Here is a 14,799-nt window from a genome sequence, read left to right on the forward strand (position 1 = left end):
CCTATACTCTATTAAATATATATGGGGCAAAAAAATTGATGACAACCTGTATTTTACAAATACAGATTAACTTCCCAAATCTGGATATCCACAGTCCAACATCTATAAACCAGATAATCAAGAAGTCAGCCAAACCAGCAATCCATCTATATACACTGCAGTTATCTAGGGGCTGTCTGCCAATGTGCTGGCATCGGGGAACCCACACCCATATCTGCAGTGCTGAGTGCTCATTCATCATTAAACTGCAGTAGTGTTAACATATGCTGCAGTCATGCTAATGTTTGTTTTACAATCACCACTGATCCACCCTTATACCAAGCCAAGAAGGTTAAGAGTTAAGTGAACAGAAATAAACTTGAAAACAGCACCTAATTCACTTATGGAAGCCCAGAAACTCCCTCCACCCAATCAGAAAATTCTTCTCAATCTCAGAGTCCAGATGCAAAAGATTAATCCGTATAAAGCACTACAGATGTACAGGAAACTCCACCTCCTTGATGGAAAAAAACTAGTATTTTTATTTTGCACCCCATGCTTTCACCCTCTTTGGGGAGAACTGATCAACCATGTTAGACAAGCAATCAGCCTTGATGATTTTTCCCACAAACCAGTATATGAATTCATTCATGGGCTAGTTCTTTGCATATCATCCAGACAGAGGGAAGTTAGTCAGTCATGGCTTTCCCAGGGGCCACATGGGCCATCCTTTACCTCCCAGAACCCACTGCCCATGTGGTGGTTAACTGGTAGACTAGGTAAGGAAACAGGCTCATCTGGACAGCTGCATCAATATGAAAATGGCCAGCTCTACCTGCCCAAATTTCACCTCTGCTAAAAGTTCATTAGGAGCACTGGAAACTACCTGATTTGTAGGCACTCAATATTGCCCACTAATAAAGGGCTGAATATGAAGAGTAGCCATAAACAGGAGCAAACGATAAACCTTTATAGAAGGTATTTAGAAGACTTTTAGAATTATATGCTTAATTTAAAAAAATCAGGAAAAAAAGGACAGAATTTGTTATATAATTTAATAGTAAGTAAGTAGTATTTATTTCAAGTAATAGTGACTCATCCCTAAAAGGTTTCCCACCTTACACAGAATGAGACTAGCATCTATATGCAAAAGAGCAGTTTGCCATGTATAGGTTACATTGAAGGGTCAAACGCAACAGATTCCTTTTTATTTAAAATCCAAAAACCAGGGCAGCCCAGGTGGCTCAGCAGTTTGGCGCCGCCCTCAGCCCAGGGTGTGATCCTGGAGACCAGGGATCAAGTCCCATGTCAGGCTCCCTGCATGGAGCCTGCTTCTCCCTCTGCCTCTCTCTAGGTCTCTGTGTCTCTCATGAATAAATAAATAAAAAGCTTTAAAAAAAAAAAACCAAAACATAAAAAATAAAATAAAACCCAAAAACCATAATATAACTAAGATTTTGCACTCTATTTTTGGTAGAAAGAAAAATGATAAGCATAGAACAGCAACTTATTTGTGAAAATCAAGTTTCATGGTATGTTATAAATGTGTTAGAGACAATGTAATCACCATGTCCTCCTCTTTATCTATAGCTGTGTATGTAATAATAATTAAGGCCTCTCAAGACAGGGACTTGTCTTGCTCACCCATTTGTCCACAGGGCCTATCATAGTACCCTACACATAGTAGGTGTTCCGCAAATATTTGTTGAATGAAATAAAGCTCTGCAAGATCATGAAATGACATAACCATCTAAGAAAGATTATACTATGGTCAGTATAGTTTAGGTACTAAGTGTATTTATTCTAACACTTAGAAAATTGGTAATCATTATATGATATACACCAATGTTTAGGTTCCGATCTCTCAATTTGAATGTGTGTGGGGGAGGGGAGGGGAGGGGAGGTCCACCACACCAACAAGCAATTCTCAGACCAAACACCAGCTGTGGTGTCTTAAAATTCAACTCAATTCTTTTTTTTTTTTTAAGATTTTATTTATTCATGTGAGAGAGAGAGAGAGAGAGAGAGGGGCAGAGACGCAGGCAGAGGGAGAAGCAGGCTCCATGCAGGGAGCCTGATGCGGGACTTGATCCCGGGACTCTAGGATCACGCCTGGGGCCCAAGGTAGACACTCAACCTCTGAGCCACCCAGGGACCCTGCAATTCAACTCAGTTCTGAAAGTATCTACCCAGAGGTAGCATCAGATCTCCCCAGTTAAGGGTTCAGTCCTATGAGACTGTCGACACTTCTCCTCACTTCACATGCCAGTCACCAAGGCGACATTACTGTCCCTGCTTCTGACCAACCAACTGCCAATGGGAGGTTCCAAAGACCCCCATCTTGGGTTTCAGCCACCAGACCCAAGTCTACAACCTCCTCCTCAGGTTCTACTCATTTGCTAGAGCCACTCACAGGACTCAGAGAAACATTTTAGTAGATTCCTAGTGTATTATAAAAGTGTATAACACAGGAAGAGCCAGATGGAAGAGAAGCATAGGGCTAGGTCTGGGGAAAGGGTGCAGGGCTTTCATGTCCTCTGCAGGTGCACCACTATCCCCAAATTTCCACATGCTCCCCAACCTGGAAGGTCTCCAAATCCTGTCCTTTTGGGTTTTTATGGAGCTTTCGTTACTGAGGCATGACTGATTAACTCATTGGCCACTGGCGATAAAACTCAATCTTCAGGCCCTCTCCCCTCCCCAGAGGTCAGGGGGTGGGGCTGAGAGTTCTAACCCTCTAATCACAAGGCTGGATCCCCTGGCAACCAGCCCCCAACCAGAGGCGCTTTCCAAAAGTCACCTCATTAACATAACAAAGGACACCTTTATTGCCTTCACCACAGGAAATTCCAAGGATTTTAGGAGCTCTGGGAAAGAAACCAAATGTATAGATACATATATCTTCTGATAAATCACAATATCACACCCAATTAACTAGAACTCATTCTTTAATCATTCTTCATAAGGAATTTGCTATAAATATCATAGCCTATAAGTGATAGTTATTATTTATGTGAAACACATAAAGTTGTTCATTCAAAAACTATTTATCAAACTCCTACTATGCACTTGGCACAATGCTAAGTGTTTCTGCCCCCAGCAGCTTTCAGACTAGGGCAGCCTTTCTCAAATGGAATTCCTCATCTGCGGATGCAAGTATAGGGGACAAATTATTATACACAATGAATGCCCTAGGGCGTGAGGGCTTAATTCTTAAAAAAAACTTGGACGCCTGGGTGGCTCAGCGGTTGGGCAGCTGCCTTCGGCTCAGGTCGTGATCCAGGGGATCTGGAATCCAGTCCTGCATCGGGCTCCTGCAAAGAAGCCTGCTTCTCCCTCTGCCTGTGTCTCTGCCTCTCTCTCTGTGTGTCTCTCCTAAATAAAATCTTAAAAAAAAAAAAATTTATTTATTTATTACAAGAGACACAGAGAGAGAGGCAGAGACACAGGCAGAGGGAGAAGCAGGCTCCATGCAGGGAGCCCGACGTGGGACTCGACCCCGGGTCTGCAGGATCAGGCCCTGGGCTGAAGTCAGGTGCTCAACCGCTGAGCCAGCCACCAGGGATCCCTAAATCAATCTTTAAAAAAAACATATCTAGGGTGCCACACAAGTTAAAAGGAAATTACAGAAAGATTTAAAAAAAAAAAAAGGTTCCTTTTAGGGGAACCTGGGTGGCTCAATGGTTGAGCTTCTGCCTTTGGCTCAGGTCCTAATCCCAGGGTCCTGGGATCTGGCTTCACCCTCTGCCTATGCCTCTCCCTGTGTCTCTCATGAATAAATAAAATCTTAAAAAAAAAAAAAAAAAAGGTTGCTTTTAGTAAGGTCAAATTCAACTGTTAAACCTAGCCATGCATGGGTGGGTGAAGGGGGGGATGAAGAGTATACTAATCTTGAGCACTAAGTAATATATATGGTACACCTGAAACTAATATTAACACCGTCTGTTAACTACACTGGAATTAAAAAAAAAATAGCCCAGCCATGTATGAACTACCTGGTAGGAGCCAAGATGCACAGACTACTTGTAAGGCTTGTGTGAATGCAAAAATACACACATTTGAAAAAATTTCTAAAAATAATAAAATGAACTCATCAATATTTTCCAAGCTCAGCAACGTCAGGCCAAGGTTTTTAGTAAAGTGAAACGGGGCAACAAAAGTTTAATTACCCTGATAATTAAAGGAGGAAATGGAGACTCTTCTTGCTTCAAAAAAAAAAAAAAAAAACCCAGCAATTACTTGAATTATTTTATTAATTACCTCCGATACTGCTTCACTAGACTTGCCTTGGACTCAAAGTAATAAATTAGCTACCGATTTAATTAATTATTTTTAATATTTTGGGTCTTATTTTGAATTTTCATTCTACCTTATGCAGTCTAATTGGCTTCCAGTCCTGGGCCTCTTTGATTCGACATTTTCTGTGTGATAGTACTACATGCTGCATGCTTCGTGGAACCAAAGCAGTTTGAGAGCTTCTAGAATCAGAGACAAATTTCTTCCAGGAATTCACATACTCACAATTTAAGCTTTCATTTATCAATGACCCAGAAATTCATGCCTGTTTAATATCTCTCTGACAAATGACACTGACGGCATCTACTTGGCCAACTCCCCCGCATCTACTTTATCAAAGAATATCTTATTTTGAATCTTTAGCATGAAGTAATGTCAAAAAGGTCGGAGGTGGGGAGGGCACCTGTCTGGCTCAGTTGGTGGGGCATGTGTTGCTTGATCTTGGAGTTGTGATTTTGAACTCCACGTTGGGTGTGGAGATTAAAAATAAAACCTTTGGGGACGCCTTGGTGGCTCAGGTCGTTATCCCAAGGTCCTGGGATGGAGTCCCTGCAGGGAGCCTGCTTCTCCCTCTGCCTGTGTCTCTGCCTCTGTCTTTCGGGGTCTCTCATAAATAGGTAAATAAAATCTTTAAAAAATAAATACATAAATAAAACCTTTGGAGGAGGAATTCTTGTCGTTTAGACTCTCATTACACCTTTAAACCCATGTGAAAATCCTACTGTAATCATCAGGAACTTTATGAAGAGTGAGAGGTTAACATAAAAATCCCTGACCCCTAAGTCTCAACTGGTCCAGACTTCCAAGTAAACATGCCTTTAAAGGAAATAAATTGTATAGACAAAGCTACTCTTTTTTATTTATTATATTTATGGAAAATGGAGATGTTGATTGGGAACAGCTGGTGCTTTTATTATACTCAGTCACCCAACTCTTAAGTCTTTAAAGACACCCCCTACATGCCCAAATCCTAAAATCCTACACCAAAATCCACCAATTTCTTTCTACCTCAAAACTGTCAAAAGGAAAAGTCTTAATTCATTAGAAAAAAAAAAGAAGTCAAGTCAAGGCCACATCTTTAAGAAATACAGTGAAACACTATTTCTTTTAGCTTGGAATTGGAGAACCTAGGGAAATAAATGGCATTTTTTAAGACGATTCAGTAAACCCTACTGAGCCATAGAAGATGATGCTACTCCCAAGAGAAATTTACTTCCCATGTCAGGATTAAAATGTAAAGCCCTATCCCAACATGTACCTAGTTTTCAGTGATCAACAGCTAAAATCAACACTACTGTAATTCATATCATATTCAAAGTCAACTTTAGACATATATAGGCACACAAAAAAAGACAATTTGAAAGGAATTCACAGACCTACTTCTGAAAGTATGAAAGCCATCATAAGGCAGCACACAACTTGAACTGTATCTACATTGCCGTGTAAGTCTCAAAGTCCAACCTAGATCTTAAATTGTAGCCTTCTAGTGATTTAAATGGGAGCGCTCTTCAAATAATCTCCACCAGGCAAAAGATGAGGACAGCAGACTTACTGATCTAGGGGGGAGAAAATTTGCCTCCCTCCCCAATTTGGAAGTCATTCTTTAGCAATGAGTATTCAATATTTCACATTCAGTCCAGGGGTTTGCAGATTAATCCCTTGCCCTATGCCTACAGCTCAGATACAACTCCTGAGAACCTTCCAGCTTACTGCACTGGTACAAATTCCCAAGACTTACCATAGTCATGGTTGCGCAGGAAAATGCAAGCAGTCGGGTATTTCAGACGAACAATGAGGTCAAAGCTCATTTCAGTGTGAGCGTAAGTGATTCTCTGCAGAGATCTTGGTGGAGGATGCAAAGTACTAGCCTCAAACCTGCAGGCTGGCACCTCAACAACTGCTGCAAATTCTACTGCATGCCCTAGCTTCCTGGGCCAGCACTGCTTAATTACCAGACTCTGATACAATGCAGATCACTCTTAGCAAAAGAAAAGCAAAGGGGGCTTTTTTGGCCAATTCTTGGGTGGTACGGTTTCAAATGTTCAAATCCTCGAAAAAAAAAAATTGGGGATGTCAGCATCTCAATTTTAAAACAATGAATTATTATCCAGAGTCCAGTTGCTTTCGACTACTTAAGTGCCAAGTGAAAAGATTATTCTTCTCCAAATATTACGATTAGCTCTTTGTCACTTTTTCCTTTTTTTTTTTTTTTGTCAGCCCCAAACAACACTCCAAGATCACAAGAATCTATGTGAAATAGAACTATGAAGTACAATGCTTTTGTACCTACTCAGGCTAAATGTGAGAAACCAATTTTAGTCACTTGCTCTAGCAAGGCATCCAGTACAAGCCAATTCCTATAGATTTCAAGATTCTTCCTATGTACAACCTCTTTCGCTCTGTGCCACAGGTAATCTGCTCCAATTTCATTAAAACAGGTTTCTGGGCGAGGTAAACATTTAGAAAAACGTGAATATAGCACTACTGTGATGATATCTTCAAAAGGGATGTGCAATTATTTCTTTTAGTCGGGGTTCATTTGTGAAAGTTTCAAAGGCAGAAAAAAACGAGAGCAAATTCACCCGACGCCTGAAAAATGTTAGCAATGCTTCGATTGGGAATAATCACACGGAAAGGGCCAAATCGACAAGTTCTCAGACATGTATTTCAATGGAGCGCACGGCACTGAACCATTTTTCTGAACGACTGAAAAAAAAAATCAAAATTTACAGATGAGCCCTTTCTTTCACATCATTGGCAGAAATAAAATCCTATTCCCGCCACCTCATCTTGCAATTAAGGAAGTTGCTACAAATAGCAGCACACAAGTAAATGGTCCCTGCCTTGCTCCATTCTTAATGTACGCTCTAGGAGTAAACAGGTTACTCAAAAAAGTCAGTAGCCAGAAAAATCGCTTTTTCCCTAACGCCAGACTCCCACGGAAATGCAGCTCCGCTTTTCGGGGGATCTGGAAGGAGTGATCGTGGACGGAGGAGTGCAGCCAGAGCCTGCCTTTTCTCACGGGCTCAAGGTCCGGGGGTTCAGTGGCCGGTGAGGTTTCAGAAGCGGCGGTGCAGCCTCCTCGCGTCGGCACATCCACCCAACCCACCCTGACGATCGCCCTCGCTTTCGTTAGACCCCAAAGGTGAGCTGCTTAGGCGGGGGCTCCAAAGTTTGCTGGGCCTCTGGTCAGCCGACCCCCGCCCGGCCGATCCCGGGCAGGGCTGAGCCCTGCCCTCGCCTGCAGCTCCCTCACTCCCCAGGTCTTTTTTTGGGACACAGTGACAGGTCTAGGTTTACCTCCATGTGCTCGTGGCAGAGGAAACAAAAGAAAGCAGCCTCCCTGATAATAAAACGCCATCTTCGACTAATTGGCAACCCGAGGGGCCCCCGGACCGGTGCCTCCGGGAACCCCACCACCATCGGGGCCGAGGGCGGCCCCCCGTCGGAGACGGAGTTTGCAACGCCCCGGGAAGCTCGGGCGAAATCGTCCGGGGGGAGGGGGACGCCGGGAGCCCTACCTGCCTCCCCGCCCCGGCCGCCCGGGCAACGTGGTTCAGTTAAACCCTAAAAGGGGGGGGGGGGTGCTGTGGTGGCTCCCAGGGCTACAATGATCCTTTCACAAAATTGCTCCGAGGGAGCCGGCGAAGGGCCGGCGAGCAAGCCGACCGCACGCGTGGAGCCGCAGCGAGTGTACTTACAAAACGATTAAAGCTCCGGCGGAACATCGCGACGAAGGCTGCCGGGCGCCGAGCTGGGCTCTACTGAGCGGTCCGGAGGGCGCCGTCCACGACTCACACTGCGGCGCGGGCCGGCGGCGTGGGGCGGGCGGCGAGGCGGGCGGCCCCGCCACCGCCTGCCCTCCTGGCTCTGCGCGCTCCCCCGCCCCCCAGCCGCCCGCGCCCTCGCGCCCGGCGCCCGCCCCGCCTCACTCGCAGCCCGCCCCCGGCCCGCCCGTCCCGGGGGCGGCCGCCCCGCCGCTCCCCCTGCTCGGGCCCCCGGCCCGCCGCCCCGCCGCTCCCGCAGCAGCCCGCCGAGAAGGCGAGCCTGGCGCGCGGGGGAGGGATGGCGGAGGAGCGCTAGGCTCCTCCCGCGGGGAGGGGGGCGCCCCAAGCTCTCCGCCTGCGCCGGGCTCGGCACCCCGCCGTCTGCGCTCTTTGCCGGCGCAGCGCCACCGCCCTCCCTCCCCGCCGGCCTCGGCGGCCAGCCCGCGTGCTTCCGCCCCACTCCCGGCACGGGGGACCCTCCCGGGGCACCCCGCGCCTCGCCTCAGCCCCGCGCTACTCCCCCGGCCCGGCCCTAACTCCACCGCGGCAGCGCTGGGCTCGCAGCCCCTTCTCGGTGCGCGGCGGCCGCTCCGCCCCGCGCTCTCGTCCCGGAACCGGGCTGGGGAACCACTGTGCAGTCCGCCGGCCCGCCCCGAGCACGCGAGGCAGCCGGGCTCCCCGCTACGCGGCGGGGAGGAGCCAGGCTCGCAGGGAGGAGTGGGGACGGGCAGGCACCGTGGGGACCCCAGCGCGGGCAGGGCGGAGCGGGGGGACTAGTTATGAAAGCCGCCCCCTCCTCATCTGCAAAGGTGCGGGTGTCCCCACGACCCTGGCTCCGCTCCCACCTACGCGGCTTTCCCTCCTCCACTTCTTTCTCCCGTCCTGCCTCCCCACCTAAGCCGTCTTACTTCCACTTTCTCTATGAGGTTGTAAAGTCGGGCTTTGTGTCGCTGCTGCTGCGCAGCGGGGCGGGATTTCCCTGCCACCCCCCCTCCCCAAGCCCCTCCCCCTGGGTCCCTCCTCCGCGCATCTCCCGGAGCATCCTGGGAGTTGTAGTCCGACCGTGCCCCCGTTCCGCCTCGTACTGCGGGCTGGGAGCTCCCCCACTCGCCCGGACCGGGTTTGCCCGGAGGGTTGAGGGAGGAAGCGGCCGAGACGGCCGGGCCGAACCGCGGATCTCGCGCCGGCTGGCTGTGGCGGCCAGGAGCGCCTCGGAGATCCCCGCGGTGAGACCTGTGAGGAGGATAAACGAGGCGAAGCCGCGAGTGCTGAGAGCCTTCCCTAGGACGCAAAATTTATGCTCCAAGAAACCCTCTACTCTCTCGGCTCCGAGGTTAGAGCCGCAATTTGTGAGACTTTAAACATGAAATATAAAGTTTGAATCCAGAGTTGCCACGAGACCGGGCGTCCCAACCCCCTCCTCTCCCGGTTTGCGCCGCCCTTTTGGCTCGTCCCGAGGCTGCTGGAGAAGAACTTCCAGATTCCTCTATAAAAGTAAAGATGAAATAAGTAGAGAGTTGAGAAACGTGTACTCGAGCCTCCTGCCGCGCCACATTCTCCCAGTTTAGAGCTGGGGACAGGGTGCAGCGACACCACAGGCCTCCCCCTCGTGAAGGTCGTGAAGGGCCTTTGCTGCTGGGCACAGGCGCTTCTTCTCCTCTCTGGGGTCTAGACTCATTTCAACAAATCTTTCCTGGGCATTTTCTTGGCACCAGGCACTGTGCGAGGGGCCGGACACGGCGACTTCTTAAAAGACCTCCCCAACGGGGTGGTTGCAATCTAATGCGGGGGACAGCGACGTGCAAAAACCACGTTTGAAAGCAATGGCTGCTAGAATAGACTCCAAGTGCTGGGGTGTAAATAGAGCAGAGCGACACTGCGTCTGAAAAGGGGCTGGGGACGCTTTCCTGAAGGCTCTAGAGTTTGAGCTGGACCCTGAAACCTGGGAAGGCGGAGACTGAACTGGACCTTGAAACGTGGGAAGGTTTTAGAGGGTGTGACCAAAGGAGCCCAGTGGGCAAAGTCCAGGCCGAGGGCGAGGGCACTGAGAAGGCTCAGGGTAAGCGAAGAAAAGGAACATGGGTCACAGCAGACGCCCGGGATGTGTGGGCGGGGCGGCCCCCCTGAACATTTAAACCCCAAAGGATCTTCAGAAACACCCTATGGAGTTTGAACTTGAGTCTGCGTGAGCAGTGAGTAGCCCATCCCCAGTGAAGTGCCAATGCAAGACACTTGAGGTATGTTCCTGAACTGTCTCAATTGCCAAGAAAAAATACTTACGATTGGAAACATGTCCAGTTCTTTCCCTTCTATGGTTCCTTCCGCTTTGTTCACACTCGAGGCTAGATCGAATGATTTTGTAAGATTTAGGTTAAATGTATACTAATCAGATATTAGGATATTTGATTTTATTGGCAAAATGGATCTAAGGTTTTGCTCTCTACTGTTTCAAAGACCTATTTTCAAATAGAGTTTATTTTCTGGCTTTACTTTATTGAACACAGCAACTAATATAATTTGATTCACTAATTATTTGTTGAACACCTACTATGTGTTCGACACCCGCCAGCCAGGTGTCTCTCAAACAGATCAACTTTTTAAAAAACTAGAGAAGGAGGGGCACCTGGCTGGCTCAGCTGGTAGAGCATGTGACTCTTGATCTCCTAGTAGAGTTTGAACCTCCTCCCACCCACATTGACGTTGAGGTTACTTAAAAAAAAAAAAAAAAAAAAAAAAAAAAAAAAAAAAAAACGCGGGCAGCACCCTTGGCCCAGCGGTTTCGCACCACCTTCCGCCTGGGGTGTGATCCTGGAGCCTCAGGATCGAGTCCCACGTCAGGCTCCCTGCATGGAGCCTGCTTCTCCTTCTGCCTGTGTCTCTGCCTCTGTGTGTGTGTCTTTCGTGAATAAATAAAATATTTTAAAAATTAAAAATTAAAAAAAAACCACACAATTGGGCAGCCCAGGTGGCTCCACGCTTTTGGGCCACCTTCAGCCCAGGGCCTGATCCTGGAGACCTGGGATAGAGTCCAACATAAGGCTCCCTGCATGGACCCTGCCTCTGCCTCTCTCTCTTTCTGTCTCTCTCTCTCTCATGAATGAATGAATAAATAAATAAAATCTTAAAAAAAGAAAAAAGTTTACAAATAAATTAAAAATTAGGGAACTAGAAATTATTTTGCAGTATTCTGTCACACACCATCATGTATTATCTCACATGCCATTGTTGTTGTCCTGCTTAATAGTATAGCAGTATTGTTGGTCAGATTTTCATTTGTTATTGTAATTCTGCTATCTCTACGTCCTAATTATTTCATCACAACACCTACACTCATGGGTCCGGACTAACTTGCCTGACTATAAAAATGCAACCCACACAAATCAAAATATGCTCAGCAAAACATGAAATTTATGCAAGGCAATTTCTTCCCATATCCAAACCCAACTTGAAATTAGAGTTCCTCGCATAAGCACCCTCTAGAATTACTTTTCCTTTGTGAGCTTCTTTAAGACAAGAAGAAATTATTTTTCTTCTCTTCAGTACCTCTTCACAGTTTCCAAAGAAAACCTAGGTGTTGTGGAAAGCTGTTGTCAATGACTATGAAAAGCAAACCCATCAGCCAGCATTTTTCATTTGGCCAACTGCATAAACAGAACTGTAAAAACTAACTTCCTCTTGCCTAAACTGTCAGAACCCGTGGTATATAACACCAACTCTTGTGGTGTATCAGCTGACTGCAGCAGAAGCCCCAGTCTCCTGCAGGCTGGAATCCTGAGGAAGCAGTCTCCCGTCCTTATTACCGTCTTGACTACATAAAATACTGACTATCTGAAAAAGGGAAAGTGTTCTTCCCCCACCATTTCAATTCTGCTGCCCCATTTCTATGCAAGCCCCTCAGAAGCCCTCCTCTGTTGCTTCCTTTATTCTTTCCCACCTTTACCTCAACCCCTCAGAAATCTCACCATGGCAAATAGGCAGAATGACTGGTAGGGCACAGGACGAGCTCCACACTTGGGAAGGACGGGAGCAAACTGCTCCCAGGATCAGTCAGTTGGTCAGCGATTCATGGATCCAGCAGGAAGGGAATGGTGAGAAGGAGACGGTTTTTCCATCTAATACTAAAAAATGAAAAAAAGAGAGAGAGAGAGGAAAAAATTGAGGCTGTTATATCAGCATCTAAATCACTGCCATCAGCAAGTTGAAGAAATTTAACTGTTTCTGCTGAGCTTTCAAACATACTTCATAAGACTACCTTTTGCCCATTTGAAATTTCTTTCTCCCTTCCAGGTCTGCCCTAACATTTATTTTTTTCCTGACACTTATATAAAACTGATTTTAATCCATATCTTCGTTTTAAAATTTTTATTTGTTTATTCATGAGAGACAGAGAGGGAGAGGCAGAGAGAAAGGCAGAGGGAGAAGCAGGCTCCCCATAGGGAGTCCGATGAGAGACTCGATCCCCGGATCCCGAGATCACGACCTGAGCCAAAGGCAGATGCTCAACCACTGAGCCACCCAGGTGCCCATATCCATGTCTTCCTAATTATTGGCTCTCTCCAATTCATTCTGCACACTGCAACCCCAGAAATCTTTGGAAGACAGATCAAGTCACTCCCCTACTTAATGACTTTTCAGTAGCTTCTTACCCCTTAGGATAAGTCCCAAATCTTGCATTAACATCACCCACAAGGCCCTGAATTCTCTGACCCCTGCCTTCCTTTCTAGCATAAGGTAGGCCTACTTTCCCTCTCAGTTACCAAGCTCCACCTCACTGGCCATTTTTCATCCCTTGAGTTCCCAAAGTGCCTTTTCCCCTGACAGCTTTTGCACATGCAACCATCTCCACTGGAATGTATTCATGGACTTTGCTATTCATCCTTCAGATCTCAGCTTAAATGTCACTTTGTCAGATAAGATCAGGGCTCCCTGTTGTAGTGCTCCAAATAGCCTGTATTAATTACATCGAGGGCACTGACAAATTCGGTTAGTAATCATGGAGAACAGCAGAAGTCCAAAGGGATTGTGGATGATCTAATGTTGTTTTGCTTTTCAAAATGGAGAAGTAGGTACATTCTAGTAATCATGAAACCAAAGGCATGCAAGCTAGAACTGACTATTAAAAAGGATGGGGTATTTTAGTACAGTGGAAGAGAAGAGGCAATTTCTAGGAACCACAATGAATTCACTGAGATACAGTCTGGCCTTTAAGATTCTGAGAAAATTAATTCTAATTCAGAATTCTACATCCTCCCAAACTATATTGGGAGGATAGACAGAGAAAAGGTTAGAGACAGAAGATGATATGGCATAAGAAGAGTGAAATTTAATCTTCCATAATAAATCTTTAAGTCAAAATATATCAGTATAGTTATATTATTTAGAAATAGGAGGTAAATACCAGAAGAAACAGCTAAAATAATGAAAAGTATTTGCCACTAGGAGCATAGATTGAGAATGGAAAATAATAGGATAAGAGACTTACTTGTTTTCTCTTTATAAGTCTTATAACTAACCTTTAAACTATGAGCATGCATTATTTTCATAAAAAATAAAAAGTTTGAAAATACAAACAGCATTTGGACGTGTAGACAGGAAATAGGAGAACATTCTAACCAAGATAGAAGGCAATGATGTGGAGGTGAAAATATTCTAGTAAATGGTAAGTAGACTTGCCTACAGGAGCAATGGGTCCATGTTGAGAAGTAGTAAATAATATAAAATTTAAACCTCACTTCTCAGGAAGTGACCAGAATATACATTCCATCCTATAAGAGAGAAAATCAAGAAAGAGGAAGTCATGAGATCCAGAAACTGGGATAAACATAAAAGAGAGGTGAAGGGAATTCCCCAAATGATAATGAAAGAAAGTTTAGGTAGACAGCTGTGTGGCACATCTAGAGAGCAAGCAGGCTAGTGTAGAGTGGTAAGATGGAGGGATACAGGAGGGATGTCTCTAAAGAAAAAACATATATGTTTGACCATGTGGAGAATAGTATTCAGAAAGGTTTTACAGTTTTATGGGAAATTAGTGAGGAATTAGTGATTAATATATAGAAAATAAAGCCAACTAAGAAAAACCAAGGCAGTTTGTAACTCTAGGAAAAACTGAAAGTTGCACAAAAAAGTAAATGGGTCTGGGACACCTGGGTGGCTCAGCAGTTGAGTGTCTGCCTTTGGCTCAGGGTGTGATCCCAGAGTTCCGGGATCAAGTCCCACATCAAGCTCCCTGCATGGAGCCTGCTTCTCCCTCTGCCTATGTCTCTGCCTCTCTTTCTCTGTATCTCTCATGAATAAATAGATAAAATCTTAAAAAAAAAAAAAAAAAGTAAATGAGTCGTGGTGATAAAATGCTACTTGGCTCCAAAGTGAAAGACATTTACATAGCCATCACAATGAAAACACTGTCTTACTGATTACCAAATTGCAACTCTTTTGTAGTATGAAGGGAACACAAGTTGGAAAGAATGGTGTTATAAGAGTCTAAATCTGTATCTTTCATAATAAGAAGGCAATAAGTACTACCTAAAAATTGAAAGATCAAGAAACATCAATATATTACATAGATATGCAGAAGCAAACACTAGAAGAAATAGCAAAAATTATTAAAAGTGGTTGCTTTAGTAGTACAGATCAGAAGTTGAGAGAGATGGAATAAGGATCTGCTTTTTTTTCTTTCTTAAAGATTTTATTTATTTATTCATGAGAGACATAGAGAGAGAGGGGCAGAGACATAGGCAGAGAGAGAAGCAGGCTACAT

At 45.6% G+C, this 14,799-nt stretch overlaps 1 protein-coding gene and 1 long non-coding RNA gene across 16 annotated transcripts in view; one reads left to right on the top strand and one right to left on the bottom strand.

Moving 5' to 3' along the window:
• ATP11C (ATPase phospholipid transporting 11C (ATP11C blood group)) overlaps positions 1-8,159 on the bottom strand; it is a 181,928-nt gene extending 173,769 nt beyond the window's left edge. For 6 of the 9 annotated variants that reach the window (XR_011998277.1, XR_011998278.1, XM_026009045.2 and 3 more), the window contains exon 1: positions 7,977-8,159. Coding sequence is in view for 7 of the 9 variants with exons in the window: in XM_026009045.2 (XP_025864830.1) it covers positions 7,977-8,003 (27 nt within the window). In the remaining 2 variants the exon portion in view is untranslated. Of the gene's footprint in view, positions 1-6,013; positions 6,325-7,976 lie in introns of those variants that run through there. The other 3 variants (XM_072744525.1, XM_072744527.1, XM_072744524.1) reach the window with 3 other exon arrangements.
• A 928-nt stretch (positions 8,160-9,087) lies between these two features.
• The window catches only part of LOC140596308 (uncharacterized), a 248,193-nt gene continuing 242,481 nt past the window's right edge, over positions 9,088-14,799 (top strand). For 4 of the 7 annotated variants that reach the window (XR_011998343.1, XR_011998347.1, XR_011998346.1 and 1 more), the window contains exon 1: positions 9,240-10,279. This is a non-coding gene — a long non-coding RNA (uncharacterized lncRNA). Of the gene's footprint in view, positions 10,280-14,799 lie in introns of all 7 variants that reach the window. The other 3 variants (XR_011998348.1, XR_011998345.1, XR_011998349.1) reach the window with 2 other exon arrangements.

This window comes from Vulpes vulpes, chromosome X, assembly GCF_048418805.1.
Source record: "Vulpes vulpes isolate BD-2025 chromosome X, VulVul3, whole genome shotgun sequence".
NCBI classification, from domain to species: domain Eukaryota; kingdom Metazoa; phylum Chordata; class Mammalia; order Carnivora; family Canidae; genus Vulpes; species Vulpes vulpes.